Source organism: Electrona antarctica, assembly GCF_951216825.1.
Source record: "Electrona antarctica genome assembly, chromosome: 11".
Lineage (NCBI taxonomy): Eukaryota > Metazoa > Chordata > Actinopteri > Myctophiformes > Myctophidae > Electrona > Electrona antarctica.
Window position 1 is genome coordinate 10,141,391 of NC_136792.1, and position 17,552 is coordinate 10,158,942.

At 42.9% G+C, this 17,552-nt stretch overlaps 1 protein-coding gene across 3 annotated transcripts in view; it reads left to right on the forward strand.

Moving 5' to 3' along the window:
• The window catches only part of rasgrp4 (RAS guanyl releasing protein 4), a 39,273-nt gene that overhangs the window by 20,103 nt on the left and 1,618 nt on the right, over positions 1-17,552 (forward strand). Inside the window, exons 7-16 of one of the 3 annotated variants that reach the window (XM_079514519.1) lie at positions 64-237; positions 2,727-2,843; positions 5,012-5,287; positions 10,707-10,787; positions 13,530-13,634; positions 14,326-14,435; positions 14,677-14,833; positions 15,538-15,574; positions 16,167-16,298; positions 16,783-16,961. In XM_079514519.1, coding sequence (XP_079370645.1) covers positions 64-237; positions 2,727-2,843; positions 5,012-5,287; positions 10,707-10,787; positions 13,530-13,634; positions 14,326-14,435; positions 14,677-14,833; positions 15,538-15,574; positions 16,167-16,298; positions 16,783-16,961 — 1,368 coding nt within the window. The remainder of the gene's footprint in view (positions 1-63; positions 238-2,726; positions 2,844-5,011; positions 5,288-10,706; positions 10,788-13,529; positions 13,635-14,325; positions 14,436-14,676; positions 14,834-15,537; positions 15,575-16,166; positions 16,299-16,782; positions 16,962-17,552) is intronic. The other 2 variants (XM_079514520.1, XM_079514521.1) reach the window with 2 other exon arrangements.

Here is a 17,552-nt window from a genome sequence, read left to right on the forward strand (position 1 = left end):
TAACAATGCAATCCATGTAATCTCTCCTCTGTCCACTGCCCCTTTACATGTTCTTTTTGCTAGTTCCTGGACTACCGCAGTTACGTGATACGGGGCTCTGTGAGGGACAATCCTTCGCTGGAGCGCTCGGTCATGATGTGCAACGGCGTGTCCCAATGGGTCCAACTCATGATCCTCAGCAGACACACAGCCCAGCAGAGAGCCGAGGTCTTCACCAAATACATCCATGTTGCTCAGGTAAAACCACAGTCAGGGAGTTGTCCAGGATGCTAGTAGACAGACAACTCCCTGCTATTACCGGTATATCAATATCATGGGTGTCTCGTGTCTGAGCCATTATATGATATAGTGATATGAAATTATATGATATAGTACTTTATTGTCAGTTTGCACTGAAATTTGTCTTGCGACCCAGCGGCCTTGTATGCAACACATATACACACATTTGACATAACACAGGACAAAAAAAGAAAATACAGTTACATACATAGAAACATAAGGGCACAGAGCAATGTCCACAGCTTGGTCTAGTCCTGGCCAAAATCCTGATTAAGCCTCAGAGTCGACTGATGGACAAAAGACCTTTTCAGTCTGACCTTATTGTATGCTGGAACACCATATCTCCTTCCTGAAGGCAGCAACCTATACTCTCCATGCAAAACATGGCTAGTATTAGAGGTGATATTCCTTGCTAACCTTAGGATGCTGTTATCATATGTGGATGTATAGAGCCTCTGAAGTGGTTGTCCAACAATCTTTGAACAGATGTTTAGTTAGTTGCAGCAGTTGTGACTTTAAGGCTACAGACAAACATCCATACCAGGTGGTACTACAGTACTGAAGAACACTCATAATAACAGAAGTGAAAAACAAAAGAAGAATCCGTCTACTAGCACCAAAGGATCTTAGACGGCGAAGGAAATAGATTCTTTGTTTGTTTTCTTACAAAATGATTCAATCTGACCTTTCCACGACAGGAGATGATCTATTTCTACTCCTAGGTATTTATATATATGAACATACCTGGTTAATCTGTTCACTATGAATAGTGATGGGGGATGCCGTGTGGAGTGACAATTGGGTGCCGTGTCATTGTTCCGACGTAGCATTATTCCGTACTACGGTTCGACTCGGCCCATTAATGATCCTAAACCCTAAAGTAGTGCTACAGTATCTACCTGTGCAGTCTGAAGTCTTTTCAGAGCGCTATCAGTGCATTATTATCAAATCCATTCCACATTGAGAGACTGCACACATCAATCAATCTTCACTGCTATACCTTGCAGCCAGGCAGATAGAAAAGGCACGTACATTTACACAAGAGTGCAACGTACGCAGGCAAGATGGGGAGAGGGGCGTGGTTTTCATTTGATTGTCACTCTCTAGAGTAGATTGGTCTGATGATTGCTCGGTTATATAAGTTTGCTCCCTGAGAAAAAAAATATGAGAAAAAGACAAAAGACCCGGACCTACTAGGCTTGGTGCTCGATCAAAAGCTCAACATGCAAAAATGTATTTGCAAATGTATAATTTGCAAATGGGAATACTTCATTAGTGTGCAGTTTAATTATTTTTTAATTTCCCTGAGATAAGATGGACATATGGAGGCTTTTCTTTTGTTAAAGTGACTTGTTTTATTCAGTTAACTTCTGCTAACCCTATAGTAATGGGCATGCAGGCTCCCCATCTTGACAAAGAAAAGGCTGCCTGAGACAAAACTGGGTCACTTGTAAATTTGTTTTCAGTGGCCTTTAACACAGTGTTGACGTCTGTCCCTCAAGATGAAAGCTTTGCTCACGACCTCACGTGCGCACGTTTACCTGTGCACGTGCCTAATATTACACAACACTTTTTTCCCGCCCAATAGGGAATGCAAGGCTGACATCTTAAAAACCTATGTTTCTATATGTGTCAGTGGTGCTCAACCATTTTCATGTCAAGGACCCCCATCTGAAAATATGTAGTTCCAGGGACCCCCTCCCAGAAGCAAATATTGGAGTTAAAAACGTTTGCTCTGAAAGAATATATTCAAAGATTTTTGCCACATTTTCAAGATCTTTCAAAAATAGCAGATCTAAAAGCTCGTAGCGCGGCACTCTGTGCCGGGCTATGAGCTTTTAGATCTGCTATTTTTCAATAGCTAAAGTGTAACATAATGCTTAAAACACCAAAAGGGGTTCCTGCAGTCTCGTATGGCTGTACTGAAATCAGTGTTCGGACTAAAACTAAGACGAAAAATGTCGACTACCTTTTTCCACTGACGAAAACTAAATGGAAACTAAATAAAAACTAAGTTGATGACTAAAACTAAGACTAAATATACTGACAATTTCGTCAACAAATAAAAACTAGACTAAAATGTTAGGAAGGGACTAGTGTACAAGAGATACAGTATAATTCATTTTACAATTAGTTGCATGCTGAAAATAGCGGATCTACAAGCCCACAACGCGTCGTTGTGGGCTTGTAGATCGGCTATTTTCAGCAAGTGAAAAAAAAATCATTCATTACATTTTGTTCGAGTAAATCAACTGTAGTGTACATAGTCGACTAAAATCTTATGATATTTAGTCAACTAAAACTAGACTAACACTAAAACATTCCAGGTGACTAAAATGTGACTCAAACTAAATTAAAACTATTCAAGAGACTATGACTAAAACTAAAATCAAAATGTGCTGCCAAAAACATCACTGACTGAAGTGTGTTCATGTCCTGATCCGCAGAGGTTGCGAGCCCTGCAGAACTTCAACACGCTGATGGCAGTGACCGGAGGTCTGTGTCACAGCTCCATCTCCAGGCTCAAAGACACCTCCAACCTGCTGCCACCGGACATCACTAAGGTATTGTTGTACCCATGCTGATTTTACCAGTTGGAATATACTATGAATTCTTTCAGCACCATTGCCGTAGATGTAGGTCAATTGAAGCCGATACAACGCTTACCGCCATTGCCGTTGATTAATGGCAAGTGCGCTTTTATAGTGCATTCGATTGATCGAGCCATAATGCTACTTACGTTAGCCGGTTAGCTAGCTATGTTGTTAGCACAGCACTGGATCGCCCATCTTAGATCGTCGTTGCCATAATAATCCATTCTATCTGTTTCTTTCAATCGCCTGTATCTCCTATTGTTTGTCCCAGATGGCATTTTGGTCAAAACAATGTTTCTTTGACGGCACAGAGCCGACGATGTGGAGCTCTCCAGTGGCCCGGTTTGGATTCATATTGTAAACAAGGTCTGTCCACTCCAGGCTCCGTTCAGCTTCCTAGATTAATACTACTTCCGGTAGACTGGAAATGTGGCTTTTCAAAATAAGAGCTCGACTGGAAAAAATGCTGGCGTGAATTAGATCCTAATTTTTCAATAAATGCTAGCGCTGTAAGTGTTAAAAAGGACAACTTTAGTTTTTTTCAACCAAGGTTCATGTTTTAGGTTGCTATTAGAGAAAGTAAAAGATGAGTGTTCTTTTTTTTAAATGTGCTGCTTTCTTTCGTTTTAGGGATTTTAGCTATTTTTGACAGGGGGGGCGGGGGTCTTCGAGCATGGGGCTAAATATGTATTCTTTTACAAAATGTTATAGCGATTTATTTTCTTTATTATTTACTATAGTCCTACTAGACCCCAAGAAATTACATCTGGCCACAAAAGATCACAGGATCTACTGAATGCGTCAAAGTGACATATTGAGCCTATGACACACAGTGTGGCTTCCCCCCAGTAGGCTACCCTCACATTCAGTAGATCCTGGGATCTTTTGTGGCCAGATGTAATTTCTTGGGATCTAGTAGGACTATAGTAAATAATAATAAAAAAGAAATCACTATAAAATGTTGTAAAAATAAATAAATACATATTTAGCCCCATGCTCGAATGCCCCCGCCCCCTGTCAAAAATAGCTAAAATCCCTAAAACTAAAGAAAGCAGCAAATGAAAAAAAATTAACACTCATCTTTTACTTTGTCTAATAACAACCTAAAACATGAACCTTGGTTGGTAAAAAACTAAAATTGTCCTTTAAACTTCCAAGTTATTGATAATTATCACTGCACGTATTATATGTCAGCAGGGAGTGTTGGGCGGGAGGAGGAGGGTGGAGGAGTAGTAACTTTGCTACTAAGCCTTTTTATTCAACATGGTGGAGGCGTTTCGATGTATCTCACATTGAGGTCATCGACCTCATCATGACCTGACAAAGATGTGACGGATACATCGAAACGTTGTCATTTTATTGCCAGCACCCTGTTGAATAAAAAGGCTTAAAAGGGCCACTTCACCCCTTTTGCAACCAGATCTTATTTTACTGATGTTTGGGAGACAAGAAACACTTTCCTGGGGCTTTTAATGTGGGTAATATGTGTTTTTAGATATTTTAGTATTTCAAAGTGTCCATGGGCTCCATGATGTTATGGACACTGGGCTCACTTACTTGCTGTACTACATGTTGTCTCCGTAAGACAGCCCTCCCCCTATCCACAAGGAGGAGCAGTGCACCAAAGCATTATGGGAATTGTAGTCCAGGAAGGAAGTGGGCCCAGTGTCCATGACAACATGGAGCCCATGGACACAAATTACCCAGATAAAAACCCCAGGCTTTTTCTACCTGCTACCAGTCCTGCTTCTGAGATGCACCAGAGAGACCAACACAGGCTTGAGGCGCAGTGGAACCCCCTTTGTGCTCAACTTTGCTACTAATGTTGTTAGGTTAGGCCTTAGTTGTAATGTAAATAAGGTGGATGCATTAGGATTCGTATGGGGAAATATTGATACATTAAAAAAAATGTTTTTACCTGAATTCATAATTGCTAGGATAGGATATGTGTCTCGCAAAGGCTATGGACTGTAACTAGCCAAACGAGTGCCGACTGACTTATAGCCAATTAGTCATCAACACTAACTAGCCAATAATTGGATGGATGCATCCAATCCTTTTAGCATCCAGGCATAACTGGATGCTATAAAAGCCATTCCATAAAAGTACATTCCTCTCACTCTTATCTCCACTCTTAGGCGCTGGGCGAGATGACAGAGCTGCTGTCCTCTGGGAGTAACTACAGCAACTACCGGCGCGTGTACGGCGAGTGCAGCGGCTTCAAGGTGCCCATCCTGGGCGTGCATCTGAAGGACCTCATCTCGCTGAACGAGGCCCTGCCCGACTACCTGGACGAGGACAAGATCAACCTGGGCAAGCTGCAGCATCTGTACAGCAACATCAGCGACCTGCTGGCCATCCACGGCTGCGCGCCGCCCTTTGAATCCAACAAGGACCTCCTTCACCTGCTCACTGTGAGTGCACGCACGGAGACTAGTGGGCAGAGAGCAGTGTTGTTTTCGTCGACTAAAACTAAGACGAAAAATGTCCGTCGACTACCTTTTTCGACTGACGAAAACTAAATGGAAACTAAATGAAAACTAAGCCATGATGACTAAAACTATGACTAAATATACTGACAATTTCGTCAACAAATAAAATCACACCCGTGTGAAGTAAGTGGTGCAACTCCGTGTGGGGGTCCCCGGGGGGGAGGGGGGGGGGGGGGGGTTCCAGACCCACAGGAACGCACCCAGGGAGCCACCCGCGTCCGAAACGGTTGAGAAATGACAGAGTTACAACCATGCTGTTTTCGTGCTCAGACGCACCCACACACCCACCCACCCACACACATAGTCACTTAAGGAAACTAGACTAACTGTTAGGAAGGGACTAGTGGACAAGAGATCCAGTATGTCATTGTCTCCACCAGGCCGAAGGCATGGGGAGAGAGTATGTTTTGCACTCCGTCCGTCCGTCCGTGTGTCCGTCCGTCCGTGTGTCCGTGTGTCCGTCCGTCCGTGTGTCCGTCCGTCTGTGAACAGCTAATCTCCGGCACCGTTAACCCGGTCGATGCCAACTTTTGCACACACACTCCCTGGATGCCAACGATGAACCTCTGCCCCAAAATTTCCAGAACGGCCTGTTATAGCGCCACCAGGAGGCCGCTTTGTGCAAAACAAGTTTTTGGACAGTACACCTACAGATTTTGTCCAAACATCACGCAAATTTGTACACAGTCTCTCTAGAGCCATTCAACGAAACGGGTCTTTCAGATTTCTCAGACTCCATCCTGATTGGCTAAGATTGGCTTCCAAAGTTTGCAGGAGTGCTCAGTTTCAAACAAAATGCTGCAAATCATGAACACATCGTGTGATTTCCGTGAAATTGTGCACGCACATTCCCACTAGGCCGAGGAAGAAATGCCACATGAACATTTTCAACTCAGCCTCATGGTGGCGCTATAACTGGCCGACAAGTGTTTTTACCTCTAACTGCACGGATCTGTGGATAACTTTGTATGCCAACTCCCTAGAGGCCAAGGAAAAACCTTTGCCTGGAATCTTTCACATCTGCTCTTTATAGCGCCACCAGGAGGCCGACATATGTAAAACACATTTTCTAATATTACTCCTTCAGATTTTATCCAAATTTCACGCAAATCGCTACACATGCTCTCCATAGTCATGTGATCAAGACGGGTTTGTTCTCATAATCCACCCCTCATTGGCTACGATTGGCTTCCAAACCTTTCAGGAGTAGCCCGCTTTGTACCCGTTCTGTACAAATCGCCACAACTACTCATCGCAGCGTCCGATTGTGGTGAAACTGTGCATGCATATTCCCACTAGGCTTTGGAGGAAATGCCACTTGACCGTTTTAAAATCAGCCTCATGGTGGCGCTACAACAGGCCAAGCCGCCACACACACACACACACACACACACACACACACACACACACACACACACACACACACACACACACACACACACACACACACACACACACACACACACACTACACACACAAGTTTATATTGCTCCTAAACATTTTGCCAAACATCACACACACACTCCTATCCTCCTGGTGGAGACCTGTGCCCAGAAGGGCACTTTTTCTAGTTTTACACTAGGTTGCATGCTGAAAATAGCAGATCTACAAGCTCACAACGCGTCACTGTTTTCAACTGATTGTGAACCAGGGACCACCACCCTGACTATAGGAATCAACCTGGGGGACCACTGTTGTGTTGCAATATGGGATATGGGCTAAGATTACGACGGTCCGCACGGACTTCACTGATATACAGTACTGACACATGTGGCCCTATCTTGGGCGTGCCTTAACCTTTTTTTTTGCCATATTTTACTACATCCACACATTATGATCTTGTAGATTGGCTATTTGAACTATTTTAATAATAGTAATAATAGTAATATATATATATATATATATATATATATATATATATATATATATATATACGTTTCCTAATAATGATGACTCAATCAGGCAAGCTGGTACACGTACCCTTCTTGAGATTCTAACTGCCTTTTCTGTGGAATTTCTTCTTTCCTCAGACTTTTCCAGTAATTCTGAAACACATTGACGCACTTCCAAGGAACAGTGCACAAAAGCTTATTAGTGCACTGTTCCGTGGAAGAAAATACAAAATCTTCACTTTGCTACATTACTAAATGCATGGTCACAGGGACCACATGCAATACCTTTTCACACCACACGGACCACCTGTTGAAAAGCCCTGGTCTATGGCTAATGCAGCAGGCATTCACCAGCCGGTTGGCTGAGGAACCATGTGTACAGTGGTGGAAAAAGTACTCAATTGTTTTACTTAAAGGGATAGTTCAGATTTTTTTAACTTAAGTTGTATGAAATACTTGCCATTAATATAGTGGTTGCAACTGTATTAATTGATTGCCCGAGTCCCGTGGTGGGAGTTCTGCTCTGGTTTTGGTCAATATTAAGTAGTTCCGGTCATTTTGTGGGGGGCACTGGGGCCACGCAGTAAAAGTAGATGAATCCACAAAACGAACGTAATTTGTATTGTTGACCTATTTCTAAAATATTAGCGCGAGATAGAGCGTGTGATAGAGGGGTAAAAAAAGAACGAAAGTTGCACTAATATTTTAGAAATAGGTCAACAATACAAATGACGTTAGTTTTGTGGATTAATTTACTTTTACCAGTGCCCCCCACAAAATGACCGGAACTACTTGATATTTCACCAAAACCAGAGCAGAACTCCCACCACGGGACTCGGGCAATCAATTAATACAGTTGAAACCACTATATTAATGGGAAGTATTTCATACAACTTAAGTTAAAAAAATCTGAACAATCCCTTTAAGTTAAAGTACCAATACTGCAATTTAGAACTTAAAGTAAAAGTACGGAATTGAAAATGTACTTGAGTAAAAGCACAAAAGTATCGGCATCAAAATTTACTTAAAGCACTAAAAGTAAAAGTTATTCATATTGCAGAATGTCCCATTTCACAAGTTCAAAATGTGTACAATGCGTCACAACGCGACGCATTGTGAGCTTGTATATCGGCTATTTTCAAATGGCCGAAATGTATAGGGTTGAAGTGGTTAATGTATATCAAAATTAAAATCGCCAAAGTAACTACCGGTAGTAACTAAAATTTTCAAATAATTGTAGTGAAGTAAAAGTACAAATTTTGCCTCTGAGATGTAGTGGAGTAGAAGTACAAGTACTGGAAATTGGAAATACTCAAGTAGTACAAATACCTCAAAATTGTACTTAAGTAATTGTACTTGTAATTCCACCACTGCCTGTGTGCCAGCTTGATTGGAAGTGAATCCCACCAAAGTCTTCCTCTCAGCTTTCCTATACTATCTGTCTCTCCTACAATATCTCCCTGTCAGTTTCCTACAGTCTGTCTCTCTCTCAGTTTCCCCACTGTCTGTTTCTACTACACTGTCTCCCTGTCAGCTACCCTACTGTCGGTCTCTCCTAAACTGTATCCCACTCAGCTCTCCGAGCCTGAATATCTCTCAACATACCATTAGAAATAACAAGAGAAGAAAAATAAGTATGTTTTGGCCAAAGTTTCGCTTTCATTTCCTCAATCACTTTTGTTTGGTGCACAAATATGTAATTAATCTCCACCAGGATTATGTATGTGTGTGTGTGTGTGTGTGTGTGTGTGTGTGTGTGTGTGTGTGTGTGTGTGTGTGTGTGTGTGTGTGTGTGTGTGTGCGTGCGTGCGTGCGTGCGTGCGTGCGTGCGTGCGTGCGTGCGTGCGTGCGTACACAGCTAATCTTACATACTACTAGGCTGACCAGCATCATATTTCTGAATATGTTTCACATCTGTTGTGTATTTATGTTGTGAATTCATAATCACAGAGCAATCATCCCACCAGGCTATGGCATATTATGTGTCCTGCAAGGCTATAGAGCGTCGCAGTCCCGCCCCCTACCATGGACCAGGAAATGAATCCCAATGCATTTTTCCCATAGACATTTCAAAAAGTATTTATTTAAAGACGGTTACGCCGCGGACAAAGCCAACTCGAGTCGTGACAACTCATGACAACACAAACAATATTTTGGACCAAACAAATAATTACAAAGAAGAAAAACAACAAAAAAAGTGTTGTAACCTGCCGTTTTTTTCTTCTTTCTAATTATTTGTTCGGCCCAAATTTTTTTGTTTGTTGTCATGATTTGTCACGACTCGAGTTGGCTTTGTCCGCGGCGTAAACGTCTTTAAATAAATACTTTCTGAAATGTCTATGAGGAAAATGAACGGAGAATCATTTCCTGGTCCATGGTAGGGGGTGGGACTGCGACGCTATAGGGACTGGAAGTAGCACTCCTGTCACTCCGCCTGGCGTATGGGATGTGCTGGTATTAGCCAATTGACCTATAGCTAAGCCCCTCCCCAAGCTGCTATGGTCCAAACACAGCTAAGCATAACATGGGTTAGACCAGAGTGTAGAGTAGGAGAGTAGCGACAAGCTTTGATCTCGCCGCAAAGCGGGTGCCTATAGTTCCAAACATTGCTCCTATGACTGGAACTATCCCATTGAGATAGAATGAGCACTTCCGCATTCCATTGTTACAATGGGAGTCAACGCTAGTGTCGCCACTCTCTTACTATAATCACTCTGGGTTAGACAAACCTCTCCACCAATAGTTTTCCTATATGATAAAACATTGTTTTAAAAAAGAAATGTCACACACATATTTTTCCAGTGCATATGGCAGGCCTTGTTGATAGATTTGGAAGAGGTTTTGAAGGTCTGGTAACTCTGGTTCCAAAAATGAAAAAAAAAACATACATTAACCACTTCAACCCTATACATTTCGGCTATTTTCAATAGATTTTCTACACATTTTGAACTTGTGAAATGGGACATTCTGCAATATGAATACTTTTACTTGAAGTACATTTTGATGCCGATACTTTTGTACTTTTACTCAAGTACATTTTAAATTCCGTACTTTTACTAAAAAAGTATAGTTCTAAATTGCAGTATTGGTACTTTTAAATGGGTTTTTTTTTGGCTTTCGCCTTTATTTTATATTTTTTATGGAGGGACAGACAGTAGGCTGACAGGAAATGGGGAGACAGATGGGGGGGAAGACATGCAGTAAAGGCCGTCAGGATCGGGAGTCGAACCCGCGGCACACTGCCAGACTGGATTACCAGCCAAGGTGCCTGGACCACTGAGCCATGGCCCAGGCCAGTATTGGCACTTTTACTTAAGTAAAACAATTGAGTACTTTTTCCACCACTGCTACTGAGCGCACCTTTATAGTTGATAATTGATTGCGTAGGAGAATGGTTTTGGGGGAACTTCTTAAATGTACGCTCTATCCTATGCCTGTTGTGTCCTCAGCTCTCTCTTGATTTGTACTACACGGAAGATGAGATCTACGAGTTGTCTTACACCAAGGAGCCCAGGAACCCTAAGACACAGGTTAGTATATTCAGAACCTCAAACACTATATATCGGCTAAAATAATGTTCATTCAAAGTATGTGTGTGTTTTAGCATGTGGTGCAATATTAATATTAGACTATCAGAGCATGGTCGTGCAGCACTGACATTTAATGCACAATCACACATACAGTACAAGTGTCAACGTCCTGTTCACTTCCATTCTATGGGATCGAAGTTTACACATGTATACAAACTAGAATTTCGCGTTGTATGCAGCTGTTTTGTGTTGCAGCGCGTGCGCGCGTGTGCGTGTAGTGTTGTTGGTGTGTCGAGCCCTGTGTAGTGTAGTGCAATTTGCGCTGCATCGCGCGGCGATCCAAATCCCCCCCCCCCGCGCGCGCGCGCGCGCACACACACACACACACACACACACTGTACGTAGCTTTTTGTTGTTGCAGCGCGCGCGTGTGCGTGTGGTGTTGCTGTTGTTGTTCGTATCCATATATGCGCCTCGGGTGTGGGGATCGCCATGTGAGGGGGCTAGCCAATAAGGGCCCTGTGTTGCATGTGGAGAATTGTGTAGGTTAGTGTGTGTGGTGTAGCCGAACGGGGTGGTGAGAACATGAGGGGGATGTAGCACAGCAATCGGTGACCCCTACATTAAGCTGTGTTGCTCCCAAGATGCAGTGCAAATGCGTGTTGTAGCAACCGTAGCCAATGGGAAAACAGGATGCAGTGTTGCCAGGTCCGCGAATTGTAAGCGAGTTGTAAGTAGCGTGTTGAATGGCATTCATAAACAGTAGAGATGAAGAATGCCAGCACTCATTGTATGTCCTTTTACATGATTTTATTTACCTCTGAGACTGAAAAACGGACGTGTTTCGGCCTGTATGACCTTCCTCAGCGTTTGTGTCACAAACGCTGAGGATGACAGTTTGGCTTGTGTCAGTTTGATGACAGTTTGGTTTGTGTCAGTTTGTGTCAGTTTGTGTCAGTTTGATGACAGTTTGCTTTGTGTCACAAACGCTGAGGAAGGCCATACAGGCCGAAACGCGTCCGTTTTTCAGTCTCAGAGGTAAATAAAATCATGTAAAAGGACATACAATGAGTGCTGGCATTCTTCATCTCTACTTATATCTTCGAGCCTTGCACCTAGAAGGATTTTGTTTGAACCTGGAGTGCTGCGGGTTGTCTGCTACGGCAGTACTATTCTCTACAAATAAACAGGCCAAAGGCATGAACACTATTAGTTTGCCTCTTCTACAAAAATAAAAGTCACTGTCGTGCGTGCCAAACTGTCATTCTCTTGTATTATATTGTACTTGTATTATTTATTTATTTCCCACCACGGAGTAACCTCGCGGCAGACTATCCGGCAGTGTCGGTAGGCCAATCAGAGGCAGGCCGGGCGTTACCATGTCTATGCTCGGACGTAGAAAAGATATACGCGTTGTAGACACATCAGCGTGGAGTTCAACATTGGTGAACCGCGCGTCAAACCAAGAAGCATATCGTTGACACCACTTGACAGGCTTTTCGCCTGTGGTTCTCTTTCAGTGAGCCAACAAACTATAGATTTCACAACACACAAGTACAACAGACAGTAGACTATAATATAGTTATAGTATAGGTTACCGTACATTATAACCTACAAAGTGAAGTGGTGATGAATGGTAGAATTGAAGACCCTTACGGTTCCTCCCTGTCCCCAATTAACCCCTGGAGGTCAAAAAAACCTTAGGTTTCGTTTTTTGGCTAGGTGGCCCAGCTTTCATCCAATCAGGATAGAGAGGGGCCTTCCGCCAATCATGATCGAGCGGGGGCGGGCCTTGGTGTGTGTGCTGTTGGCCTGTCAAGTGTCCCCCCCCCCCACTGTAGAGCGTGTGCATGTGCACATCTTGCTACCGGGACGGAACGGGGGGTTTTCCAAATCACCCAAATCACTGAATGCTCCGTTAAAAGAATGTCGTAATTCACAATCCAAGAACATAATGAACCTTTCATAACACCTGTCTGTCATACGCATCCATTTGTATTTGAGAGAATACAACATTTGTTAAACCACTACAGGGTTTCACTTTGTACCATAGCCTCATTTCATCATGGCATTATGCTGTGGCTGTAGGTATACTGGTACAAAACCAAGCGAATAACATTGACCCGATTGTTGATAAATCATCAAAGGTAGCCACATCAAAGGGGCATGCGTTATGTTAGCGTGGTGGGTATGTGTTCAATATCACGGTCTCATCCAGTGTTGTTTTTGGCAGCAAATTTAGATTTTTGTTTTAGTCATAGTCTTTCGAATAAAACTTAGTTTTAGTCACATTTTAGTCGCCTGGAATGTTTTAGTGTTTAGTCTAGTTTTAGTCGACTAAATATCATACGATTTTAGTCGACTAAATCTACAGTTGATTTAGTCGACTAAAATGTATTTTGGCGGGCCTTGATGCCGTCGTAATGGCTCATTTTACACTTGTTGAAAATAGCCGAAAATAGCCGATCTGTAGATCAGCTATTTTCAGCATGCAAGTGTAAAATGACTTGTACTGGATCTCTTGTCCACTAGTCCCTTCCTGACATTTTAGTCTAGTTTTTATTTGTTGACGAAATTATCAATATATTTAGTCTTAGTCACCATAGCTTAGTTTTAATTTAGTTTCCATTTAGTTTTCGTTAGTGTAAAAAGGTAGTCGACGATCATTTTTCGTCATAGTTTTAGTCGACGAAATCAACACTGGTCTCATCATGGCTCCCCCCCCCCCTCTCTGTCCCCCAGCCTGTGACTCCCGTCAAACCGCCGGTGGTGGCAGAGTGGGGCTCTGGGGTCAAACCGAGGCTGGACCCCGACACCATCTCCAAACATGTCAAACATCTGGTGGACGTGAGTACGGAGCAGGGGCAGGAGGAGCCGTGGCATGGAGGAATGGTCACGCTGAGATTGGCTAATCTGCACACATCTGAAAGGGTGTGTGTGTGTGCGTGTGTGTGTGTGTGTGTGTGTGTGTCAGAGAAAGAGCAAACAGGGGACCACCCCTGTCATTATTATGTCAATACAAAATGTGGACACATTTTGATGTGCATTAATCAACCAACGTCAGTGATATTCATATATCAAATTGTTCTGTATTATGTTACTCTGCTGTCGATCTTATCGATCATCTTATCACACAAGACCGTCCCTCCTGTCCTGTCTGACTGCCAATCCCAAGACAAATAAATATATACCTGAGGCAGCAGCACCAAAGCCTCACCCAGGGTATGAGTCATAATAATATCCTATGCACAATTAAATTAACTCCTGGAGTATTACAATAGATGGCACAAGAGCACACGTACTCCAATCATCTGGCCCGAATGAATGGCAGACTACTCTCTACTCTCTGTGCAATCACACCCCAGGATGCTTGTGGGTGTGTAAGCTGTGACATATCATCTTCTGTTCACTGTAAAACCCTGCCAACGGCCTCACTCTTCTTCTTTCACTTCCTCATTGCTAATAAAGCAGAACCAACTCACCAACCCTGTTCTATACTCGGCATTCTGCTGAGTAGTTGTTTTGTCTCCCCCTGTAGTCCATAATGATGAACTACGACCAGAACCAAGAAGGTTGCATGGCCCTGGAGGACTTTGAGAAAATAGCAGCCAACTTCCCCTTCTCCTTTTGCACACAAGAAACTGAAAGGTGAGGAAACACAGTTACCTCTGGTCTTCAAAGGTGTATTTTTAGGACTCTCTAAAACATGAATAAATGAACAATGATTGAATGAATGAATGAATGAATGAATAATGCATGAATGAATTAATGAATGCCTCACTAATCACAATCACGACTATTTTTTGCTATCCTGCTGGTCATGATGCAAAAAATTATAATAAAACCCTGAAAAAAAACAGCTCACAAAAATGTCCCCCCCCCCCCACAGACAGGGCCAGATCAGTCATGAGGAAATCACCTCTTACTTCATGAGGGGAATGTCCGTGTGTGCAAAGCTGGGCTACAACTTCAACGCCGTGCACAACTTCCATGAAACCACGTACAAGCGTCCGACATTCTGCGACAAGTGCAGAGGTTTTGTAAGTGTACAGTGTACAGTTTTACTAGTCATCATCTGGGTTTTGAATTTTGTTTCTATCTACTGCCAAGGGCGACTTAAACGACTTAAGGCTCATTCATAGTCTGGATTTTCGGTGGTGAGGTGACTACCACTCCGGTGGTGAGGTGACTAAAAACAGAGAGAAGGGCTGTGGCGGTGGTTTGCTCTTCACCACGGCTTGTGTCGTCATGTTGTAGTTCGGTGGTCACCTCACCAACAAAAATCCAGACTATGAATGAGCCTTTAGGCTGTGGTCCATTAGTAAAAACATTCCCCTCCAGCCACTTCAATGTTAACTAAAAAATGTAAACCATTTTTTCTGGTTCTTTTCCCAGATTTGAGCTTTTTGATCAAAACGCCGATGTTCATGGCTCATAACTAAATTGTCGCTGCCTTGTGGTTACAATATTAGCGTTTCAGATGACTTATAAAAAGATTGAGGGGTCGTGAATTTGGGGTGAATTCAGGAGAATTGCTTTTTTTCCCCGAAGTCTCCTGAACTTGAACACAGTATTTTGCGTTGAAGCAATTTGTGTCTCTATAGCTAAATAGTGCTGGGTTGCGCCCTGAACATAGCAGATCTACAACGCGTTGTGAGCTTGTAGATCTGCTATTTTCGCATTTTTTGTTGTCAAAAGTGGATTTTTTCTCTGCACGTCCCTGATGCTAATTCTGCCTCCTCTCTTGTAGTTATGGGGAGTCATCAAACAGGGCTACCACTGTAAAGGTAAGATGTGACAACTAAAACTCTTATGCTTTGTTGACAGGAGTTCACCTTTGGGGTCGATACCCTTTTTTCACTCTAGTGAGTCAAATCTCTCCGCAGAAAATAGCTGATCTACAAGTTCACAACGTGTCGCAATGCAACACGCTGAGCATGTAGAGCAGCTATTTCCGCCAAATGTTTGCCCCAGAATATAGGGAGGCACACCAGGGCTCATGTATGAGATGTCACAACAATCATGTAAATCTGAGAATCCATCGGCAAACAAAATAAAGGAAAAACTTTTGTCTCAAGAGGCTACAATCATGTTAAAACCAAGATTAGCATATTAGTTGAACACTGATGTCTTTGATTCAAAAAACGCAGACCTCATTTTGGAATTGGAATCCGTCACAGATTCTTTTCTCTCTACCCCCTCTTTCCTGTCTCTCTACCGTGTATTGAACAACTACAGTATAGGCTTATCAGTAAAGGTAGATTCTAGATTGTATCTCAAAGCATAAACATTTTGCAGAATCTTTCCCAAAACGGTGCCTTATCACTGATCACTTTCACTCTGTCTGTCTGTCTCTCTCGGTTTAAATCCCTCGCTCAGACTGTGGGGTGAACTGTCACAAACACTGCAGAGATCTGGTGGCAAAAGAGTGCCTGAAGAAACACAAAGCGTCGGGCGGGTCCTGTCCGTGTACCCCTGCACCGGACTTCAGAACCAAGGGCAACAGCTGGAGTACGTCACTCTTTCTAAACGCTAGCGATGGGGAAACTCATGTCCAAAACAGTTACTTTTCAGGATTTGAAATTCAAAAATAGCATATCCGTGAGCTTGTAGATCTGCTGTTTATTGTGTGACGCTGTAGCATGATCAACTGGGGCATTCATTTGTGAAAACATAAACCCCAAATGTTACGGAGATGAGGTTTCTGCCCAACTGCAACGATATGGATATTCACATACACGTTTGTCTTAGTTTCCATTGACCATTGCTACTGTGCATTCTTTAGAAAGCTTTACCACCAACCACAAAATGAACCTGTAAGGGTCCCTAAGAGTTAAACTGATATGTACTATTAGGATATTTGACTGATGCTGAAGTACAAGAATTAATTATGCGCTGTCCCGTCTAAAAAAATAAATAAAAATAAGAACATTCACACGCAAATCTACCTGTCCGTCCAAACCCAAAACTCACAAAGATCCTGTGTGGCCGTTAGGCTCCTCAGAGGAGGACGCCTTCGTCTTCCCCCACTGCAACGAGACGGACGTCATCAAGTGCAACTCCGACGGGAGGAACAGCATCAGTGACTGCTCCACTCAGACAGACCCAGGTGTGTGGATGCCAGACAGGAGAGACAGGCGAGGACACCACCACCACTCCCTCCCGGCAGTAAAGGTATAAAGCATACATGGGCAACTGGCGGCCCGGGGGCCACATGCGGCCCCCACCTTCACTTAATGTGGCCCTCATGTTAGCTCAGGTTACAATTCCATGACCCTCTTTAATTGGTAAATGGTGCATTTATATAGCACCTTTATCCAAGGCGCTTTACAAAGATTGTGCATTACATTCACCCAGTCACACACACATTCATACACCGATGGCAGCGGAAACCATGCAAGGCACCAACTAGCACATCGGGAGCAATTAGGGGTTCAGTGTCTTGCTCAAGGACACTTCGACAGTAACTCTGGGGGAGCCCGGGTTCGAACTGGCAACCTTGCGGTTGCCATCCAGGCACTCTACCCCTGAGCCACCACCGCTAACTTCAGTCTAAATGAGTAGTATTAAAGTGTTTTTTATGTCCAATGTATTAAAGTTAACAATAATTGAAAAGGCATTTTAAATTAAAAATGTTACTTTTCAGCATTACAATTCAAAAATTGAAAATATTCAGGATTTCAATTCAAATATAGAAAAAATAGTCAATCTACAAGCTCAAGACGTGTTCAACTAAGTATATAGGGTTTAGGTGGTTAAATAAGA